This window comes from Parasteatoda tepidariorum, chromosome 6 (assembly GCF_982258835.1).
Source record: "Parasteatoda tepidariorum strain Cologne lab strain chromosome 6, Ptep-v5.0, whole genome shotgun sequence".
NCBI lineage: Eukaryota > Metazoa > Arthropoda > Arachnida > Araneae > Theridiidae > Parasteatoda > Parasteatoda tepidariorum.
In genome coordinates, this window is record NC_141760.1 from 105,114,102 (window position 1) to 105,138,526 (window position 24,425).

Below are 24,425 nucleotides of genomic sequence, written 5' to 3' on the forward strand. Positions count from 1 at the left end.
CCCACGCCACAGATACCTGCTTAAAGATTGTTCCATATTCACACATCACAGAACAATACATGGAGAGAAACACCCATGTCCTGAGCGGGATTACGAACAAGCAACCATTGGCTTCACAGTCAGGCAAGCTGACCACTCGGCCACCTGGCCGGCGGTTCGAAAGTTGTATATCCGCCATTAATATAACATAGAATAAATGCTTTCAAAATGTTTTCTGCAATTGACTCTGTCAAGAAAATCTTGAATTTGATGAAATGCGGGAAGGAAAAAAACACAGACAACTAAGTTTTATCACACAAAAATATAATTCATTAAATAAATCACTTCCTTAGATTAAACATATAGAATAGAGATGAATAAAGAGATCATAATTCTTCTGTTGCTCGCTTGGCTAAGAAATCAACAAGCCTAGGCAGCTCTACCATTCGTCCTAAGTACCCCAACAGCTGTGGATGAGTTTCCAATCCCAAGCCATGGCGGTACTTCAGAGCAGCCAGCGCTAGTGTCATACCAATATCACACCATGTTACCTGAAAAATTAAAACGAACATCTATATTATATAAAACGCTAATACGTATGTATCAATAAAACCGATGATATTTCTTTTCTCGCGTTGGCAACAGTTTTCATTTTTAACTGATAGGCTTCGGCGCGCAAGAGCACGTAGTGAGCATCATATGTCTAATCGGGTGAATTCTCACTGAATTATTAAAGAAATGTAGAAATTATTGAGTTATGCAAGTATTGACTGAACATGACATCTTTAAGTTAAACTAACTATTTATTCAGTATACTACAAAAAGAAAACAAAATGGAACGATGATTGTAATATAAAAGTAAAAAATAACAAAGAGCACGGGCTTCATAGGTAAAAGTTAAATTAGCAGTGCTGATCTGTTGCCAGATTTCCTATTGATGTAAATGCCAATCTTTTTTTTCCTTATTAACACATATATCAATACTTTCCCTTGTTAATATATAAAACTTGAATGAGAGAATTGTTTGATCAATTTTGGTTCGCAAAAACACCAGAAATAGACAAAATGTACGGGTAACTTTTGTATGGTTAGTAAGGAGGAATACTGAGAAAGCTCTATTTAAATTTTGAAACAAATTTTCTTCTTCCTATATGTGGTAATACAAAATGAATTATACCAGCCATTCCATAATCATCACCCCTCAATATATAGTTTAATAATCGGTCACAAAAACGAAGTCAAAAAGTACACGCATTCTCCTTCAAAAGCACTACTACAGATCAATCGTCTCAGTAAGTGCAGGGAATGACCATTAGACAATGCCAACCTTCATCTATCAAAAGGTACTCCAAGATTGATTCAAGTTAGCACGCCTTATGTACTAGTAAATTGATGTTTAATCGTAGTGGTAATTACGCCACATTAATCCCCCACCAGAACTTTATCAGGGATAGAATTCAATGAACGGATGCCACAAGTTGCTGTATTTGTGAAAGACCGGAAGAGCTGAATTAAGGTCACCGGGTTTTGAGCTTTAGCCATGAGAGCTATATTGAGTACATGGTTGTGCGCATAGTCACTCCTGTAGCGGTCGAGTGTGTGCAGAAACCAGTTGTGTGTAAATGAGACTGAAAAGCAACAGCGCGAGGAGAACGATGGCGCAGTCACAATTAGCAAGTCAACAATTCAATGCGGATAATCCCTCGAAGTAGGCGTGTTCATATCACGTCCGGGTCACCAATGTGGGGAAAGATCATTAGACAATGCCAACCTTCATCTATCAAAAGGTACCTAAAGATTGAATCAAGTTAGCATGTCTTATATAGTAGTGAATTGATGTTTCATAATCGTAGTGGTAGTTACGCCACAGTAAGCTTCATAAAACGGACCTTACCAGACTCCATGGTCTTGAGCGAAGTTTTCCTTTTCTCCCCATATCACTTGCAAAGATAACCTTTTTAACAGGCTTCGAGTTTTCACATCTCAAACTATGTCCGAGTCGTTTGTTGTAATATGATCTGATGCCTCTTGAAATTATTTGTTTGAATTTTTTTTAGATTGATGCTTAAACAAAATTTGGTTCCGAAAAGATAATGGGACTGAAAAGGCAATGGGCCCGAAACTATAATAGAACCAAAATGACCAGATTAAAATGACATGGAATGTACCGACACAATTAATAAGACTAAAATAATTACAGTTTTTTTTATTTATTATATTTGGTCCTCCCCGGTGGCTTTACGTTATTAGGTTTAGAAAAACACGTTTTTAAAAGTTCATCCATCAGAATAAATATTAACTGTATTCAATATTATTATTTATAATATGGTGTTGCTTGAGGTCAACTCATGCTAGTCAAAATTTCCCAATCAAGTAAATTTATGAACAGTCTTTAGGAACGGGACTAAAATGGCCCTTTTTACTGTCTGAATTTCAAAACGACAGAACCAGCGGTTCGTGAGTTGTTAGGCACACAAGCACAGACAAACTTGTTATTTTATCATAATAGATTATTTTTACCATGACATAAAAAAGAGATTATTTTCATGCATAGTCCTTAAATTAATTTGAGTCATCAGCGCTTTAAAACTTCTCTGATCTCATTTTTATAAAACTTATCAAACAATGTCTCACTTTGTCCGATTAAGTTGGTGCAGTGTGCTACCATTTTCCCTATAAAACGATGACTTGAATAGATAAAGCTATTATGACAATTGAATTCATTACGATAAAAGCGTTAAATATTTTAAACAAACTTTTTGTTATTTTACTTACTATCTTATCTGATGCATGGGTTAAGTTGTTGAATAGGAAGATAAGACGCAAATAAAGAAGAATACTTTTAAAGATAAAAACCTTTTTTAATCGTACAGAGCAAGTAAATAAGTTAAACAAATGAAACGCTTATTCAAGTTATGTAATACCTCAAGGAAAATTTCTCATTGTTGAAAGGGAAAGTTCCAAAAAATTATAGATTCAATCGTTAATTCACATTCTAAGTCTTGTAGAGAAACTTAGTTAAACTTTAATAAGCCATTTTGCTGATAAAGATTAGTTGGCACTGGCGCCATAGGTCACGCGTGCGAATATGGGAGGTCTTCTTCTTGAAGTACAAGTACTCAATTGTATTTTTTTACCTTCTTTTCTGACAAGTTTTTTGAAGATTCTATAAAGAACGGTTTTTGCGGTAGACTCTATATTTTTTTCATTATTATGAATTTCACTTTGAATTTTTTAAAAACGTATATAAAAAAACAGTATCACATATTAGAAGAAAAAAACCCAGGAAGATTGCAAAATTGCAATAATACGACGGAATGCTCTTGACAGAAAGATTGCATATATCTGTATTTCGTGTTTGCGAATGCAGACTATTACGTAACGACAGCGCTCATATATTTTTAAAAATGCATGCAAATCACAAGATTAATTAATATTTAAAACTGGAAAGCGGACAAAAAAAAATCTAACGAAACTATCACAATTCAACGAATCACTGCAGTAGAGCGAGAATGAAAACTTAAAAACCTTTTAAATAGCCAATGGCAACTCAGAAGAATGGGAAAAGAAAAACCTCGAAGTTTCACCAGGAAATCAAACTGGATTTGATCTTAAGAATGAATATTTCACAAATTCGAAAAAAATTTTTTATTGCATTTTTCGAATCTTTGTACCCTTCCTAATGTCTGTCTAAAACGATTTCTCGGTACCTAACTTCGTTTGGAAGTTATACCGGAAAATAGAAAGTCGTCGCTAAGCAGGTAGAAAGGCCCGTTCGACCGGACTAGGAGGGGCGACATTCTTTTCGTGTCTCATCCATTCTGTTGACTGTATATAGAAACTTATTTTAGGCATTTCATTTATTGACCATTATATACATGAAATTAAACGTTTTCCCCTACCATAAGTCAAAACTTTAAAAGCGTTTTTCTCAAAACGCTGTTTTTTGACCTGGCCTAACGTTTTTTTCATGATCTGTACAACGAAATAAGCTGCTCTTTATTTTAAATTTTATAAAAATATATTCTTTAGAAAGTAGCATAGGATTTTTTTGATATTTTTATATTTCGATTTTATATTAGTACTTTAATGAATATTTTTTTAATGAAAAATTTAACTTTTTTTTAAAGTTGCCACCATTTTGGTAATTTCGCGAATATCAAGAAACCGCTATGCTACTTTTTAGATAATGTCTTTAGGTTTCAGAAAATCTAAACAAAATAGTTTTCCTATGTTTCAGGACTTCAAAATCCATGAGGCCAGTGAGGTGCTACTTTTTGATGACTAGCCATACACGGAGCTACCGCCAACTTACTTTTTATTATTTTGTAAAAGAAAAATTTTTAAAATAGATTTAAATTGTAGCTAAATAACATAAAAAAAACAAGGAATTTCTGCATTGTCTCTATTACTTAAAAAAAATTCAGGAAAAACGTTAATATTTTTCCATCTTAGGGTGGGGTCCCCCCTTAAAGGAAAGGGACAGCGACCTAATCGAACATGGTGCGGGGTGTTTTTTATCGTTTGGTCTCGATCCCTCAGTTTCTGTGGTTGCAAACATGAACACTGAAACGTTTGTGGACATTCTGGACAATGCTACCAACTTTATGACAATATTTCGGTGAATGGCTTAGGGGATAAAGCGTCCGCCTTCCAATGAGGTGAACCGGGTTCAAATCCCAGTGATGGTTTCTTTGCCGACCATGCAATCATTCTCATCCTTCCTCTTCTCCTACATCTTTTCAAATCGATCGCGATAAGGAAGATCGTCTATACCCAACACAACATCAATAATTAATTATTCATAATTAATTATTCATTAATTACATTAACAATTTAATAATTGCACTAACTTAATTACATTAACTATTACATTAACTTAACATTAAATAATCATTAATTATTAATTATCATTTGCCCGCTAATGGAAGCAATTATGAGTCTAATACGCAGTTGTATTGATCATGACGAAATGTAAGAAACTCACCTCTTTGCCGACCATGTAATCATTCTCGTCTTTCCTCTTCTCCAGCATCTTTTCAAATCGATCGAGATAAGGAGGAACGTCTTCGGCAATCATCTTCTTTATGATGGCACTCTGCAGAGAAATCAACACACTTTATACACGAAAGTATAATCAAAGGAATTTTCTACGTGACAATTTAGTGAATTTGCTTTAAAGTTTATACGTTGGATATTATAAACTAATTCTTAAGTAAGATTTAATTCACAGATCCTCCACAAAGGGAATACAAAGCGTATCTATTTCTCCCCAATCAAATTGTTTACATCATCTGGTTCTATATAACAGTCAGGAAAACGTCACTTAACAATTTTATTCTTAATTCATAACCGGCATTTAAACAGTCGACTCAATTCAGAGTATACGACTATCAACATTCAACTCCGTATCCTTCTGATTTTGAAACCAATTCAGAAGACAAGAAAACTCCTATATCAAGCACAGGAGGGCCGGGACAGCCTGGTTGGTAGGACACTGCGCCCATGTCCAAGAGATCGTGGGTTCGATCCTCGCCGGCCGAAGACTCCCTGTGTAGTAAATGGTGACTAATGCACGTTAAATCTGTCGAGTCTCAAAATCCTCCATGTTCCCGTAACAAATCATACCTCTGGGGGTACTGATCCAGGAGTTTCCTTGTCTTCTGGATTGGTTCAAAAAATTACAAGGCTACGGAGTTGAACATTAGTAGTCGTAAACCCAAAATTGGGTCGGCTGTTCAATGACGGTTCTGAAATATATCAAGCACAGGAACAAACTAACCTTCTTGGAGGACTTTTTAAACTAGGACTTAAAAAGTGTCCGTATGTTGTTAAGAAGTAGCCATTGTTAAAAATGGTCAGTAGCAATATTTCATAATTTTGACCTATACTAACAATTAACCTACAATTAACATATATTCTTATCAACGGCTTTGGATATTTGTGACTATTTTATTTTGAACAATCGACCCAATTCTGAGTTAACGACTATCAACTCCGTAGCCCTATAATTTTGAAACCAACAACGGAGACTCGGGATTAAGTATTGGACCAAACTAGCCTTTGTGGAAGACTTTTAGATGGAACTAACCCACATTTGCGTTGCATGGGGACAAAAACCTCACATGCTTAGCTCGACGGCAAGGGGATTCTAACCCATGAGCCATTCACAACTGAGGATGTTTTACGTGGACGGTGCTGTGATCAAATTGGCAGTACTCATTTGTATGTAAACCATTCACGCAACTAGCAGTTGTGTACATTTGCCACATGGGGCAGTTAAGTATTTTAAATACTATTTGTGTAGCTAAAAACTTTGGTTTTTAAATACGCGCAGCATATACTGAATCTCCTGGTAAAATATTGTTTGATTTAGTTTAACTTAGTTAAGGTCATGGAGGCTAAGACTCCATAATTTCACGACCAACGACATGCTTGTTGCATTGTGGTCAGAATTGCGTACTGGCCGCCTTTACTTCTCAGTCAAGCTGATACCCATCAATCTGAAGTTAGGTGGGCTTCCAGTTGTCACTTGGAATCTAACCTCAGTCTTTATTTCTTGTCCTCAAATTTCCAATTGGTGAAATCTATTCATTCCCGAAAACCATTTAAACTCTTTTCGTCATGGTGCTCACATTCTAGGCTATTTAATTTGTCAAAATACATTCCGTCTAAAGATATTGGTCGACTGCTGTTACCAGATGCACATTTTTCTTCTCCAAAAACGTTAAGAAAAAAGTCACTACTTAGAGCCTACACCCACTGAGCTATTTGAAACTAAAAGACTGGACAAAACAAGTCAGTGTTGTATAGTTTTATCCCCTGAGAAATTCTCCTTTCAAAAACCTCTTCCTTTTTTAGAAATTCTTCCTTTATATTAGCCAGACAATAATTATGATATAGCAAACCGGGTCAAATTTGCCATATGGGACGATTAAGTATTTTAAATACTATTTGTGTAGCTAAAATCCGAAGTTTTTCAGCATATACTTTACCTTCTGGCGAAATATTGTTTTAATTAGCTTAACTTAGTTAAGAGTTTGATTATTCGTCGTTGTTTGTTCAAATTACGTTTCATTAAAATACGCAAAATTGAAAAAAAAAATTTCCTAATCTATTAATCGATTTAATCTTCGTTTTTTTTAGGTTTAAACACGTACAAATTCGGTTTTAGAATGATTTTCCTCTAAGCTAGTGATCACCAATTCGTCGATCGTGAGCTACCAGTAGTTGGAGGGGGATCACCTTGATTTTTTCACTTAGTTAGCAAACCAATTGTAAGATTCTTTTTTTAAAAAAAATAAATAAAAATAAGTATCTCTGATACTTTGAGGACTTGGTTTAAGCATAAGTGGCTGGCAATAAATTTAGCATTAAAAGAGATTATATGTTCACACGTTAAATTTATCACGAAAGACATCCTCATGCAAATTTTTCTAGTGAAACTAACTGCTTCCAAAGAGATTTGATAGACAGAGGGTAATAATATTACACTATTACATTGTTGATATTGGCATCATATACAAACCCTTTCATCTCTGCTCAGTTGGTATACTTCAGCTCTTCTTATCTTAGAAAACATGTGCCACAGGCCATCCATAACTAAATCACACAAAGCGAATTCCTCCTCTGTCTTTCCCACCAAACCTGTACGAAAAAGAATAATTCTCATTCAATTTTTATTGTCAGTATAAAAGAAATTAATAACACTATATAGACTCTAAACAATTCTATTACAGTCGTTATTCTCTAAATATTTGATTTTATATCAATCTTAATCTCATATTCCTTTATAAGTAACTATCTAAATATCCGTTCTTTTCACAGGTTGAATAAAAAAAGTAAAGAATTAATAAATTAGTATTTGAGAAACGCAATGAAATCATACTCAAAACTGAAAGGCATATATTGAAACTATTAAAGAGCTTGGTGGAAGAGCCAGGAAAGTGACATTTTTAGAGAAATTAATGAATCATAGGAAATAACAGAAAGGGGTTGCATCAATATGGATAAGTTTAATGCAACAGAATTATTATTTTTTTTTTGCCTTCACTTTGTTTTTACCATAACTAATTCACATTAGTTTTTAGCATGTTTGCAAGATTTTTATTTCAAATTAAGCAGTGATAAATAAAATAAAGCAAAGAATTAGTCCCGCTTTCTAATAAATAGCATTAGTATCAATAATAATATGGCGATTTTTTACGGTTCCTCAAAATGAATAAATATCTTTTCACCATTATATTTGCTTTTTAGTACATAAGTTATTACTTTTTTATTTCAATTAATACATATTACCAACATTAATGAAGCATCATCGTCGTCAATGACAGTATGACGATTTTTTACGGTTCTTCTAGATAAATATTAATTAAGCTGTATCATGGGGTTAGCTGTATTAATTGCATTTGTGAAAACTTTTCAATTTTGTGATTTTCATGCAAAAAAACAAAATTACGTCTGTAATTTAGTTTCATCAGTGCTAATTAATACCATTTTTTTTTACCCTTTACAAAGAATGGGTAAACAGAGCTTGGTTATGTACTTTAGTCTTATCGGTATAATGAAAAATAGTTCTAAGGAAGAAAAAAATACGGAAATGTTAAATAAGTTTTAAATGTTATCTTAGAAACAGTCATATACTTTGTATGGTTAACGTTGATTGGATAAAGGTTAATCAGATAACATAATCAATTTTAACTTAGGTCGAAAACAATTTCAAAGAGCAAATTTCTCGCTTAGAATAGCTGTTCCATTAAAAAAGAAATGCTTTGTAACTTTCATATTAATAAAGCTTATAAATTTATTATAGAGGATTAATAAATGTTCCACATTCTCAAGAGTCAGCATAATGTTAAATTCAAAACAAGTAATATAATAAAAATAAAATTTAAACTCAATTCCTACTTCGGTCAACAAATAAACATTTTATTATGGTTACTTTTTATTAAATAATTAAAAAAATTTCTCCCACATAGATCTAAAATTAGGTAACTACATTTAATTAATAAACTAATATTTGACTTGATGATAATTAAAACTGTATTAACATCAAGATTTATCCACAAGTTCAAAAAAATGTATTCGAACTTTAAGTGGATGAATAAAAAGTATTTTATTAACGATTGAAAATTTGAACAAGATAATAGGGAGAGTGAGAACTGATAGTTGAGAATGAATAACTAGAGCACCTTTTTTTGTTGAAATTACGCAAAGAAAATTAATATTTTTAATTCAATTTTGTCTAAAAATAAATTAAATACAATATTTTTTGAAGAGTTCTATGTTTTAAAACTTAATTTCTAGTTGATTTTAAGATATTAAAAATTCAAGAAACTTCCGAATTTTCACATTTTTTGGCCGGGTGTGTTAATATACGAAATAAATTTCTGGGTGACCATTTTACAGGATTATACAGTGCGCAAAGAAAGGGACCACCCGGAATAACTTTTGATTTTAATGATCGGATTTTCACGTTCTAGGACTCAATCTTAATGTCTCCAGGGAGTACCTAAAATATTCTCATTAAAAAGTGCAGACGGTATTTTAAGTTACGAAATCAGACTAAAAGACGTACTTTCTCTGAATAAATATACCTTTTTTTCGACGGATTTGGATTTTCGAACCCCCAAACATAGGGGGGAGCAGCAATCTGGGAAATGTGGTCCCAATAGTTTTAATCAGGAGAGAGCTCCAATGTTCGAACCCCTTAATGTTAATTTACTTTTTGCTTATTTCGCGTCATCTCGAAAATTCTTCAAACGAATTTAGAAATTTTTGCACACAATTATAAAATTCGCTTAGCCAAACATAATTTCGTGCAAAAAATAATTTTTAATAAATATTTATTATTTTTATTAATTTATTTAATAATGGTCGAAAAAATGTTGAATTGTAAGGTATACAATATTTTGTATAATTTTATAATTTTGCTTGCAGAGTACAAAATTTGAGCAAAATCGGTCGAATAGTTCCTGAGAAATTGAATTTTAAATATCTGACTTTTTTGAACTTCAATTTCTCAAAAACTATTCGACCGATTTTGCACAAATTTTGTATTTTGCCATGCAAAATTAATGCTGACCATATTTCTCACTCATGCCTTTTTACATACCCCAGTCACGTCGGGTAAAATAATTCTTGAGCCCTGATATATGTCAAAAACTTATACATATTATACATACAGAATTATCCATTATTATAACACATTTTACGAACAATATCACGTCAATCTATAGCACCAACGCATTGTGTGATCAATTTTTTACGTTATTTAAACATATTTATTTCTAATGGAGTGAGAAATCCATTAAGCTTTCAGCTACAATGCATACTTAACTCTTACTATAGGACCATAATAAAGTAAAATATTTTAGTTGCACTTTCAAATTTCTTACTTTCAAATACGATAAATTTTTTTAAAGAAAATGTAACGGAAATTAAAATTTTATACTTATTAATATTAGTACAGTGAAAAACACAATTACTGATGTAGTTAAATTACATATAACCATAACATAAAAGTTTGGCCTCCTTAATGTAAAATTTACTTTTTACAGATTTCGCTGTATCTCTGGATTATTTAAGAGAATTAAAACTTTCCGTACACAATTATAGATAGTAATTTAATTAAAGGCAATTTTACGTTAAACTTAATAATCGTTAATTATTTTTTGTTGCTTAATTAATTATTTAATGAAAAAATATTAAATTGTGAGACATACAATTGCTTACAACACTTTGAATTATAATTTTAAATGAAATCCAGAAAAGAAAAAAAAAATCCATACAAAAAGTTCAAAATTTGAATGGAATAGGTTAAATATAAGTCTAGGAAAAAAATTTAAAAAAGTTTCTTTTTCGAATTTTATTACTATCAAAAATTATTTGACGATTTATTCAAACTTCGTATTTCGTCATTTAAAAGTAAACAGTTTGGAATTTTGTTGCATCCCGCACTTATGCTCTGCGCAACGCAGTTAATACAGATCCAATCTATCAGTTCCTTACAGAGTTTGCGCAGAGCACACGTGAACATACGAGATGCCAAGTGAAAGAGCTAAATCTCTCTATTTGTACAGCAGCTTTAGTTATATTGAGGGTTCGAATACACAGAGTTCTTTTCTTTCTTGTCCCCGGAAATTGTAGTATAAGATTTACTGCACTACTATTTGAAACGTTTATAATTTAATTCTTCCAGTGTGCTCAAGGGGAGTCCTGGTGGGTCAAGAGATAGAGCACTAATGAGGTGTAACGGGTTTGAATCCCAGCTATGAATTGAAATGAATTTCGCACCCGGCTCGCTTCGACCACAGTGCTGACGTTAAATATCCTCAGGAGTATAAGGATGATGGGTTAGAGTCCCCTAACCGTCAGGCTAATCGTGGGAGGTTTTCGTGGTTTTCCTCTACATGAAATGCAAAAACGGGGTTAGTTCCATCAAAAGGTCCTACACGAAGGCAATTTCCCCCAATACTTGATCCAGGAGTTGCCTTGTCTCCTAGATTGGGTTCAAAATTACAAGGCTACGGAGTTGAACATTAGCAGTCATAAACTCAAAAAATTGCGTCTGCTGTTCATCGACAGTTATAAAATAAAAACAAAATGTGTTCAAGGGTGAGGTATAAAAAAAATGTAAACACTTATGAAATGCTTAAAGTTTGGTGACCCCGTTTCACATCGTCGGGTTTTCTGCGATGCGTGATGTTATGTCTTTATTTTTCACTCATCTGTAATTGTTTTCTATCTCATAAACGAAAAGAGTGTTCGAGACAAAAATTATTTGCACTCCTAATTTTTATTATTTATAAATATACTTGACTTACAGACTAATTTTTAAAGAATTCAAAGAGTGTGACGTTGTCATACCGCGGAAGAAACTTTTCCTGACATATTCTGTTTTACATATACTGCATTCAATTAAGTTTTACATCCAGAATTTTTATAATAAAATAAAAGGCAAACAAATTATGACAGTATTACTTAGGATTACACAGAGGAGAAGTAAATCTGTCATAATTTGTTTAATTATTCATATTTTGATCTAAAAATAACGAAACTTTCTGCATATAGGACTTTTTTTTATCGTCGAACAGCCGACCCAATTCTGATTTTACGTCGACCAATGTTCAACTCCATAGTCTTGTAATTTCGAACCCAATTCAGAAGAGAAGGAAACTTCTAAACCAAGTTTTGGGAGAAATTTGCCGTCGTGAAGGATTTTTTGATGGAAATAACCCTCTTTTGAGTTGCATGGAGAAGATAATAACGAAAACCTCTCATGGTAAGCCTGAATAATACTTCAATTATGCCAACTTCAAAAATTTATGCTGAAGTGATTTTTTATAATATGCTTGTTGTTTATAAAAGTAGCTTCAGTAAGGTATAAATAAATAAATTAAGGTTTTCTTAATAATAAAGATTAATAAAGGTTTAGAATAATACATGTTTTCTTCATTGTTAATTTCGCATCAGCTACTACCAAAAAATAGCTACTATCAAAAATTATTTTCCTATCTGTAATTTAATTAGAATTAGAAAATAATCATTTTTAATTTTTAGAGTTTCATTTGAAGCTTCTGGAGTCAAATATAAATTTGTGAGCATTATAAAAATTATAATTTTTATACAAAATCTACCAATCAGCTGCTTTTAAATATAACAATAGGCTTTTCAATGATATAATAAGTGAAATAGTATAAGTATAATAGTACTAAGTTAATAAGTGAAATAGTATAATCAAAATATATATATACCATGTTGCCTTGCTAAATATCTGCAGATGCTTTGATGTTGTGCAATTGCTTGACCATCTACTTCTAAAACTGGAAGCATGCCGAAAGGAGATGCTAAAAATTTAAACAAACAATTTATTTTCAAGCACTTTCATAGTTAAAATATTCAATAAGAAAATGGTTAACACTCAAGGAATAATACGCACCTCTGCAGAGCTAAAGGAGTTCCGCTTTCAATTTTTTTTTAAGCCTCAATAAATTAGATTTAATTATTAATGCTATAGTATATCTTTAGCTATATTATGAAACATGTTTTTAAAAAATTATGCTGTGCGGTACAATCATTACGCATGGTAGTGAGTTTTCATATAACAGCTTGTCTACCTTTTTTTGTAAGTAATTTTAAAAATGTAAACATAAAGTTTAAAAACCATAACAAAAGCAGCAAAATTTTGAGAAAATAAATCAACAAATCACTATTACCTCACCCTAAGGAAGCGTATATATCACTATAACAATCACTATGTAGTGATTGTTTTATTTAATTACTTTAAGAAAATTATTAATTTAATAATTATTAATTTGATAATTATTAATTTAATTATTATTAATTTGATAATTATTAATTTAATGATTATTAATTTAATAATTAACTGATCACTGTAAATGTTTGATAAACAACTTCAGATTATAATTATAATTGCCTACTTTGTAATTATAATTTATGCTAACAATTATAATTTATATCGTTAATTACAATTTATTTAATAAGTTATTAATTAAATTCAAGTACATAATTAATTAAATCATTTTAATTTGCAATTTCATGTTAGATGATGCCTCATAAAATACTTCCTGCTTGTATTAGTTTTTATATAATTAAAATACTGAGTAAGAAGTACACGAAAAAAAAGATTTTGAAACTTTAAAAATATCTCTTTAACAACAAATGAATCGACAATAATTTTAGATTCCGTTCTGGAATCTTTTCCTAACAATGCTCTTTAAAGTAATTATTCGAAAGAAATATTATGTAACAATGACAATTCTAGATTTCGATGAGATGTTAGTGTTTACAAAATGCATCCGTTTTTACAGGTGTAGAGTGAGTCTACGTTTTGGTGCTGATAGAAAAATTGCTGAGCCGGGAGCAGCGAGAGCTGTAGATTACAACAGCATCTGCTGATAAATTTTCGCCTCATATTTCAATTAAGTAAATAAATATATAACAAAATACATAATAATAATAATTCGAAATTTTCAGAATTATTGCAAAACTTAAAGTTTTAAATTAAAAATATAATCTGCAGAAATATCAGACGATTTATTTTCAAAACGTTTATTTATACAATTTTTGAAAATAAAAAGAAATTTAGAGAAAAATATTATTTTCTGTAGCTAAATTTCTTAAACTTTTTTTTTTTTTTTCGCAATAGGATTTCAATCATTGTACGAGGATTAATCTATTTTAAGTAACATTTTATAAAATTTCAATTAAACTTACTCAGCATAATTTTTTCATTCAAATAATTTTTTATATTTCTTAATATGTAAATATTGCCATTATATATAATATATTAAGCTTTCATTTTATACTAGCAATTTCTGTCTAACTGCGACAATTTTGTACTTACGAAGCTGGTGCTACAAATTAACTCAGTAAATTCTGCTATTAAAGTAATAAGAATTAAGAACAATACCAAAATTACCAATTTAAGAATAATATCAGATTCCGGTTAGAGGGGATAAATTATTAATTGACCGACTGAAATTTTTGTTTTTCTCAAACCTAATTCTTTCATAAATTAACTGCTAAGTTTTTCTTTTTCTTTGATTGGTAAAATAGATTTTTTTTTTTACAATTTTAAATTTAAGAGAATGTTTGCCATTAGCTGTCAAATGAAAATTTTTCTGTGAATAGATTATTTGCTGAAACCCAATTTTTGTAATTTTTTGGTATTTTCGTGGCTCTGCTTTTAAGTTTATAGTCTCTTTCGTTGCTGAAAACATAGGAGAGTTTTAGTTTCTTTCTCAATGCATTCCGAAGTTAAGGAATTGTCTAACACAATTCCTTGAATTCTGGAAAATGGAAAATTTGTGCGTGTGCGGGGGGGTCAAATTGACCCCCCATGCTGACGTCCCTGCGTTTATGACCAATAGCTAATTATTAAGGGGAGTCGGTAGGGCTTATATCAGTAATGCTAAAACTGACCTTTTTCGATGTACATTTACTAAGAAACTACTAATGATATAGCCTTTTGGGGATATTTTTAAAATTTTTGAGGATATTTTAAATTTTATCAGCTGTGAAAATGTCTTAGAGTTAACAGGAATACTTTTTTAGTTTTTAAAAAATTAAAAGTTCTCAGTTCATAATTTTTTAAAAAATTTTCTGCAAAAGATATGTATTAACAGTCGTTTCACTGTAAAAATGTGCATGTAATTATTCAGTGAAAGAAAAACTGAAGCAATGTTTTATTTAGATGATAAGTCAGTTTCAGCATTATTGGTATATATATGCCCTACTACCGACTGCCATTAAATGATGCGATTATAAAATGACGCACCAAAAACATTAAAAAAGTGATTTCAAATTAATTTTGAATTTAATTTGCTATGTGGTGTTTCGAAAAAAATAAATCCATTGAAAAATAAATTTTTATTTAATTGTTTTGGGTCCTCATTAAAAACTAAAATAATGAAATTTTTTCTAAGACCCCAATAGTCTCGTATAGTAAAGTTTTAATTATTTTATGCATTTGGTATAATGCGTTTTGAAATTATATAATTACGGGTTCCCAAAACGTTGGAAAAAAAAATTATTACAAATGTTCATTTTTAACTTTTATCTGGGGGTTTGAAAACAAGAAACTGCGAAATAAAATATAAATAAATAAATTATCCGTCAAAATCTGCGAAAAGTATTAATTTCTGTTGAAAAAAATATTATCAAACTGTTACATTGCTTATAAATTACACTAGAAAATTTGTTAATGTGTCGTGAAACAAGTAATAGTCTGCCATTAAAATTGCTGCATTTTAATTACAACAAATTTAATAAAAAAAAAGGCACTGAATGGTTTCTAAAATAACGCTTAATTAAAAATTAAAATTTTCACAAAAATTCAATTTTTATTTAAGCGAAATGTATTTATTTATCTATTTTTTTGAAGTAGTAATTATGAAATTATTTTGTTAAGCTACACACTTCTATATAGTGTCCAAACATTTTAAATAATCATAACATTTTAATAATTTAATAAATAATACATTTTAAAAGGAACCAAAATGGGTTAATAGAGTATTGTTTGAAAAATTGTAATAAAAAAGAATAGTTTTTTGGACATTATGAAATAGCATGGAAAAATTTCTGTAATTTGGAAAGAACGTCGATTTAGGTTTTGAAATTCTGCTCATGTGTCCAAGCTATAATTTATAGATAGACTATTGCTGAGTAAAAAATTGTCTTTCGCAATATAATAATGTGTTTTTTTAAAATGTTTAAGCAAAAATTTATCGAGTCATTTAATAAAAAAATGCTTTTTTTCCCCTTACTTTTCAATATAATTTATGATCAAAGCAAAGTATTACAGCTCATAACAATTTTCGAATAATAAATTATTCTTAAGGAAAAGTTTCAATCATGTTCAAAAAGTTTCTATCATATTTTTATTTATTCATGAGCTTCACGGAAATTTATCCATATTAGCATAGATACATATTTTTTTAGAGAAATTACAATGCTGCATGTTTGATGAGATTCATTTCTATAGAAATTACAGATCGAGAATTCTTCAATACTTTATTATTAGGTGATAAGATTTATTTCCTTTCGAATTTGGAGTATTTTTCATACAGATGACTGCAGGAAATCTGTATTAAAAAATGAAACGAATAAAAAAGAAAGATTTCTATTTAGAGAATAAAAGAAGAAAGGGAAAAAAATATTTATGAGGAATCTCGTTTTGTCGTCAAAACTTAGTCATTCGTATAGTAGAATCAGCTGTTTGAAGGTCATAGAATTCCGTAACAAATATGGCTGCCGGCTAGACGTCTTCCTAACTGTTGAATATTAAGAAAAACGTTCAATTCGTTACTTAAATAATGGTGGCACGTTGTTTGATTCCGTTTGGTATTGTATTAATTGGAGGTATTACGTATGGCATTATATTAGCATTAAGACCCTATTTTCATAAAGCAGATGTTGTGATTCCATTTCAGAATCTCACAAATAGCACTAAAAATGATTCCTACATCGCTTTCAGAATTCACTCTTATGATGAAATGTTTGAAAAGAATAATTTGTCACTCGGGATATTAAATCACAGTAAGTTAATTCGTTTTATTTCCTTAATGTTTTCTGTGGACCAATCAAAATATTGTTCGTTAACTTTTGACTCGCATAGAATATGACACGTTTTTTATGAATGTGCTTTGTTTAGGTTTTCATTAATCACATTTCCTCTTGTTTACGTTTAAAATTTTTGTGTTTATATCCTTGTAGTGTTGACAACTGGTGTATATGACCGCTTTTAATTAGTGCATAATCATATCTGAGACAAAAACTAAAATTTTGCTTCTCTTTAGAAATAGGAATTAAAATGAAAATAGATTGGAATATTTTAAACGTGCGTCGTTTTCTTGGAACATTCTGTTAAGGGTTAGGTATTTTTTTCACTCGAAATTTTAAGCATGCTTGTGAAATTAAATTGTTACGGGGATTCCAAAATTGGAAAACCTAAAAAAAAATGTTTTTAAATTCGAAAGCCTAAAAAATTGTTTTTTAATTTCTTAAACCGAAAATAATGTTTTTAATTCAAAATTATAAAATAACTCAGTGTTTTTAAGTTAATTTAAATAGTAGTTTCTTATATAAATGCTAGTATATTAGAAATGAAACATCATCTTATGTTTCAACTATAAAAAAATTTATAAGAAAGGAAATCAATTAACCATAGAAAATTTTGTTGGAACCTCTTTTTTTTTTTTTTTTTTTGTTCCACTCCTGCCCTCTGAAACTCTTAGGAGACACCGCCTCCACCCCCGTATTCGACTTTTATTCCAAAATTGAAAATTTTTCACTCTTTTATATTTGCATTTTTTTAATTTGCTTTTTATATGAAGATTTTAATGCCTTACGTAATCGTTGCCCACCGCCTTTGTCAGCAAAAGTAAACTAATCACAAAGTTCCGCCCTTCGTCAGATGTTTACGCAATGTTTGAACTGCCCCAAAGTCAATATTCTTTATATGAATCTATACTAATATAATTAAATTTGTATTCAATTTAATTTATTCAATTTTTAATTATTTTGAAAGATGCATACAAGAATTAACATAATTTTGAATCATATAATTTAAAATAGTAATAAATGTACCTGATGCATCAAATCTATTGATTAAAAAGGTCTCTTTTTTTATTCCCTGTATACAAAGTCTTAACCAGGAACATTAATTGTATGCCTATTTCAATTAATGATGTTTTAAAAAAAAAGCAATATTTGGGACTGCTGCTCTACGGAGGACAGTTACTATTTAAATGTTGATTGCTTTAACCCAGAGAAAGAAATAATAATACAATATTGATGACGTTAACTGTTTAGGAAACAAAACCCCACCTACATTGAAAGTCACATGATTTTGAATCACAGCAAGTTTTCTCTTCTATTTGTAAGTGAAACAGAAGGAATAACGACTTAAAATGAAGGTTTTAATTAGTGGAGTTATTCTTATACTATTTATAAGTATATGGATTATAGTCATACTATCAGATCCAGATTTTCTTCACCCTGTCAGACCGTTTCAAAACATTACGAACAGCACACAAAATGATTCATATATATCATTCAAAATTCGTTCTTTCCAGAAGGAATTGTTTCAAAATGATTCATCACAACAGGATATCAGTAAGCTAAAGCATTTCATTCTTATCACATGTTAGCAAAGTGAATTAATTATGGTTGCTTTCATTTTAATTGTCAGTATTCACTTTTTGATTTCCCTTTAACAATCGTCTTTTTCTCGGGTTTGCATTGTTGACTTCTGTATTTATTTTCTTGTAGTATTGATAGTTTGGGAAGATTTCCGTGTCATGATCTGTGGCAGAATAATCGCCCAGTCTTGGCAAAAGTTTTAAAAAATTCTCTAAAATAATTTGCAAGTTTAAAATCTATTTGGCACCTTGGCGATTGTAGTTGGCGCAACAAATCACGATACGGAAATATTCCCGCCGCTTAGCAACCACAGAAAAAAATTAAAGGATTTTATCAATTTCTTCATAAACGTTCTAGCAACGTTTAGGGATTCAATAAACATTCTCTGCGAATTGTATTATTTGGAAAACTTTCCTGTATTTATGCATTTAAATATCTATTAAGGTAATTCAAAAATATAAATTTTTAATTGATTTTGTTGGGATCCATTTAAAAAAATAAATGAATAGAATAAAATACTTTAATAATTTTGAACAGGGTTGTAACCGTAGAAAGAAGGTTAAAGAACGTTATCAAGCACTTCTCAGTTTCTTAGGAATGAAAAAAAATTGTCTGAATATTTTATTATTTAATAGTTTTTTCCGTAAACGTCGTGGCCTGTTTCGTTGTCAGTATTTTATACTAGTATGCCGACAGTAGCCTGATTACTGGTAATAGGAGACACCAGTATATTTTACTTTCGTTAATAGATGGACTAATAAACTAAATAAAATAAGAAAATGCTTCTTTATTGTTTTATAAAAAATAGATTTTTGAATCACTTTTTTTTTGAAGGTGTTCTATACCCCAATAGATATCCCCCTACAAGATACGGTAGTCTTACGCATATCTTTGGGGGGGGGGGAAGCGTAATATTTAAATGTGATGTTATATACTTGAAGCTTTAGTACAAGGGTGACAAGTACAAGATGCTAAACAAAACACGGAGAAATTAATATTTTTGGCGAATAACAAAGAGAAAATTGATTGCTATCAATTGCTATCAAAGTAAGCTAGATGAAAGAAAGTTATTAAAAAAATCATGTGTACGAAAATAAAACGATTGGTTTGGTTTAAATATGCTAATAAACGTGACTTTTTATACCAAAATACAAGACTTGAAGTATATCCGTCATGAAGTTTTCGAAGCATCAGTTAAAATTATGTGTTTTTCTTTATTATTATTATTAGGTATGACTTCTGTTATTAAAATTATAATTTTCTATCTCAAAAACTACTTAACCGATTTTTTCCCGATTTTGTCTTTTAGCATAAATATTAGGTTGATATTAAGGTTAAAAAAGTTTACAACTATTTTGTTACACTTTATTTATTTAATTATTATAATTTTGTTTTCTAGTTTTCTAGTTTTTTTTTTTTTTTTTTTTTTTTTTAGCTTACAGAATATAGTCATAATTTTCGATACTCCCTCTGAACTAGAACTTAAATTCTTACGATTATCACATGAACAATGTTGAAGCCGGGAATTGTGCAATAGAATTAAATTAAAAAATTGTTTACCCTTTTCGGCCTCTGATGCCTTGTCCTTTTCGAATCGAACATCTTCAAATGGAACGCCAGCATACTCCAATATCGCTCTCGCCAATTCAGCTGCTGTTGTTAAGTTGTAATCCACAAGCTTGTATTTTGCCATTCTGGAACAATATTTGAATTATAACATACGTTGCAAGAAACGTTTCTGAATATATACAGTCGGACTTCTACTTAACGAACTTCCATTTTGCGAATTTCTCTATTTTGAGATTTCTTTCGTGGCAACCAGAACATTTTGGAAATTTTTTCCTTAAAATAGCTTCCAAATAGCGAAGTGAATTTTCTATTTAACAAACTTTACTTTGAGATACACTAGATTTATACACATTTTCTTTTATTTCCTTTATTTAAAAGAAATTAAGCCAGTCGTTTGTTAAGGACGTGATAAAGGCTCTACAACTACAGGGCCACCACCTTGATAATTGCCTATGGTCAGCATTGCGCATCAGCGGTATTTACTTACGTATTACGCTTATATATACATCTGGAAAAAAAATGATAGAGAAACTCTGATTGGCCCACTAAATTCAAAACCTAATGTTAATTATATTTACTAACTGGGTGCAAAAATAAATAAATAAATAAAATATTTATTAAGTAATGCACTTTAGCAACTTTATTTTCAAAGTCTGAATGTTTTTCGAAGTGTAACTTTTATACCGCTCAATTTAATTTTTGCGTATAAACATTTAAACAGTTATTAGACTAATACTTAAAGAGTATATTTGCAAACGGTGCATTTTTTTTAAAATTTGTGTAAATAATTTACTATTTTTGAAATACGCCAAAATGACCAAAAACATTAGTAGGCATATTTTTTAAGAACAATAGGTAAATAATGTTATCCTATATCCTGGTGCTACTCCTCCAATCTTTGAGAGTAGAAAGTCAGATAAAAAGTTATCTGTGAGTAAAATTTTATGAGCATTATTCATAACACGTTGCTTTTTCATAAATATTATTTTCAAACTTAAGTATTTTTTATTATCATTTTCTTAGAAAAAAAATTAGATTTAATTTCAAGCTATTTTTTTGCAATATGTTAGAATTTTCATTTTGAAATTACGGTAAAATAACCGGCAGCAGTCTGTCCAGCCGATTAACCATTAAATTTTATGGTTAGGAACATTTTCTTACTTTTACGCTTTTGAAACCGTTTACAGCTGGAATGGTTAAAAAACCGTAAATAAAAAAACTATACGGTTTTGTAACCATTTACAACTGGCATAGTTTATAAACCATAAAAATAAAATTTAAACAGATATTGGAACTCTGGGTGCTGAGCCATTTATGCGTGAATGATAATTTCGTATTCTACCAGTTCAGGGAAACTCTTCATGTAAGAAAAAAATGGAAGAAGTATTGTAGTGTCTGCGATGGGATTCGAACCCCTGTTCAACCGGTTATGAGATTGACCGATTAACCCTCTTAGCTACAGTATACACCCAGGTTCGCGGAAAAAAATAGCTTGATAAGGAGCGCCTAGTTGGCGTGGATATAATTTTAGTAGTTATTAGGAAAAAATTATTAATAATGCGTATTAGCTGAAAACAATCAATAATCTTTTCTTCTCACACTTAACAGTTTCAATATCATCTTTTTTATTGTTATTTGACTGTTTTGGTTGAATGTGGAAAAACACCAATTAAATAAATTGCTATTTAACCATTTTTACCGAAAAATTTCTTACAGTGCTAGAGGCTCTATGCTCACCAAGCCACGTGATTGCTTCTTATAAGTCGATAGAAAAAAAGACAATTTTTTAATGAAATATATATTTATTATAATTTTATGTAAGTAAGTCTTATTACTATGTTAATCGTAGCGAAATGAACAAATACCTAGATTTGAAAAATAATCAACGATATTTGAGAAAAAAGAGTATTTAAGCTTAAGGGGTAACTTGTTGACAATTGATTACGATAACGTTATATTATCTTACAATACAATCTGGAAACAGTTCTTATCTTGCTTAAGCGTTTTATATTTAAAAAGATTTCGATATTAATGTTAAGATTCATATCTCGCACAACATCTTATCACGCACTCTTATTATATTTGTTCAAATTTTTTTTTTATTGTTAAGTTTGACAAGTGCGTGTTTAATAATCAAGCTTTCGACTAATGTAATTGCATTTTTCTTCAACAATGGAATCTCGTAAAAAGCACTTCAAATTGCAATACATTTCGAACAAATTAGAATTTCGATAAAATAAAAAAAAAAACTCGCATTAGATTTATACATAAATAATGACCCTTTCAGCTCGTCAAATTTGAACTCAGTAATTGAATTTCTGCTGACTGCATAACGGTTCACATGGTATTTTTTACTACAAGTTCGACAGAGCTAACAAACTATGTAACGTAAAGCGAAATAAAAGTGAAAAAATTCCCTCAATTTTTTCACGCTTTTACTTTGATTTTAAAATGTGAAAAAAGCTCGAGTTAAGTTCATAAATGAAAATGGTCCTTTTTAGCACATCAAACTTCAATTCTTTAGTTGTATTTCTGTAGCCGGCACTGCTAATCAATCCGCATGGCATTTTTTACTACAAGATTAACATTTAATAATTTTTCAACTCACTATAAAAAAAATTTTTTTTTTTTATTTTTTTTTAATTTTTTTTATTTTTAATTTTTTAGTTCCATCAACTCCGTTGTACAATTTTTGTACTCTCTGTCTTTGTTTCCTCTCTGTATTTTTGTACCTATCTTCAAAATGGGACAGTTTTTACGCTGCAAATTAAAATTGTTTGTAGTTTGATTTATATCAATAGCGAGCTTTAAGCCAATGCGAAAATGCCATTTTTCAGCACATTACTTTTTTTTTTTTAAATGCAAATTATTTTAAATTATTTAGAAATACATTTTAAAAGCATTTCATTTTTAAACGTTTCTCCTGAACGATCGAATTAAAATTTTTGAGTGATTTAAGGATCCGGGCCAAAAATTTCTCCTTTCAACCACTGTCCCAATTTCAGAGCGCTAGCAAAAACGATTTTGGAGCTTTAAGAAAGAGACACACGAATTCTTCATTTTACTATAGATTTTTATGATGAAAAAGCTAATAGTTAACATTATCTTGTTTGTACGACGACTTGTTATATAGTTATAATATGAGAACTAGCAGTTAGCATTTGCTTTATTTATAAAATTTAATATTGTTTCGTTTATATATAATTACAATAATACCGCTAAGAGGTAGATCATGTAAACTCAGATTGCGTAGCGTTTTTTAAAAGTGCTTATTTTTGATTTACGTTTTTTAAAAGCCTTTAAAGGTGCTTTTTTCATTCGGGGTTTGTGAAAAGTGCTCAGTTTTCTATCTTTTAAAAAGAGATTTTTTTATTCTATTGTTGTTCTATATTACAAAAGATGCACGATTTTCACAATTTTCTAAACAATATTTTTCACTAACTAGTTATTTTATCTTGATTATGTAAGGTTTTTGAATTTTATTGATGTTATGTTTATAAATTTATAAATTTTAGCGATAAAAAAATAATAATTTTTATTACTCACAGATCCTAATTATTATTTCTTTCGAAAAGTGATTAAAAATATTTTTTGAGTGCTTACAAAGTACTTTAAAAGCTGCTTATTTTTTGTTGAAAAAAATCCGGCTCCGCACCCTGAAAGAGTTAATCGACATTTCAGTGAATTTTAGACTATCAGCTTTAGATTCATGAAAAATGCTTTGGAATGAAATTGAAGTAAAATCTAGACTTACCTGGTTGTAGGAGAATGAAGTCTTGTAATAATGATTGTGTGCTGATCCTTTTGAGAGATGTCTTTTCAAATGGGCTGCCTACCCGTGTGCTTCTTGTAAATCGTCAAGAAGTTTACGCTCCACGGGTCAAGGCGTACGTTGAGCCCAATTTGTCCTGAGTTTAAACTCTGCGATGCGAGATGACTCAATGGGGGGATGAGTTCACATAAATGAGGGACTGTCAAAAAAACTTCTTTTCTAATTTTGGAGTTCTTTTACCTACATGTATAATAATTCTACGAACTACGTATGATGTAGTAGTTAACAAAACTACACATTGGTTTTAGATAATGCTTCCAATAAAGATTTGATTAATTAAAAAACTATTTATAACTTCTTGATGTGTAAAAAAAAAAGAGGCAAAACCCTAAATAACTTTTGATCTAATGATCAGATCTTCACGTATTAAAACTCAATC

The 24,425-nt window shown here is 30.2% G+C and overlaps 2 protein-coding genes across 5 annotated transcripts in view; one reads left to right on the plus strand and one right to left on the minus strand.

The window, feature by feature from the left end:
- Positions 1 to 286: 286 nt before the first annotated feature.
- On the minus strand, positions 287 to 24,128 carry LOC107446154 (glutathione S-transferase 1). The gene is made up of 6 exons (XM_043051481.3): positions 23,969 to 24,128; positions 20,206 to 20,339; positions 12,735 to 12,827; positions 7,508 to 7,626; positions 4,967 to 5,077; positions 287 to 530 (listed from the first exon to the last, which is right to left on the minus strand). The coding sequence occupies exons 2-6, from the start codon at positions 20,336 to 20,338 to the stop codon at positions 366 to 368; spliced, it is 621 nt and encodes a 206-aa protein (XP_042907415.2). The 5' UTR covers position 20,339; positions 23,969 to 24,128; the 3' UTR covers positions 287 to 365.
- Sap-r (prosaposin) overlaps positions 16,671 to 24,425 on the plus strand; it is a 65,801-nt gene continuing 58,046 nt past the window's right edge. Inside the window, exon 1 of one of the 4 annotated variants that reach the window (XM_043051476.3) lies at positions 16,671 to 17,040. In XM_043051476.3, the coding sequence (XP_042907410.2) occupies positions 16,818 to 17,040 (223 nt within the window). In that variant the 5' untranslated portion in view covers positions 16,671 to 16,817. Of the gene's footprint in view, positions 17,041 to 18,310; positions 18,619 to 24,425 lie in introns of those variants that run through there. The other 3 variants (XM_043051478.3, XM_043051477.3, XM_071178297.2) reach the window with 3 other exon arrangements.

What these genes read in the sequence shown, in the direction of transcription:
- LOC107446154 (XM_043051481.3), bottom strand. Translation starts at nt 20,338, where the DNA reads ATGGCAAAATACAAGCTTGTGGATTACAACTTAACAACAGCAGCTGAA. An exon ending in ATATTTAGCAAGGCAACATG is followed by an intron (nt 7,627 to 12,734) that starts GTATATATATAT and finishes TTTTTCGTACAG; the next exon opens with GTTTGGTGGGAAAGACAGAG. An exon ending in AACTGAGCAGAGATGAAAGG is followed by an intron (nt 5,078 to 7,507) that starts GTTTGTATATGA and finishes ATTTCTCTGCAG; the next exon opens with AGTGCCATCATAAAGAAGAT.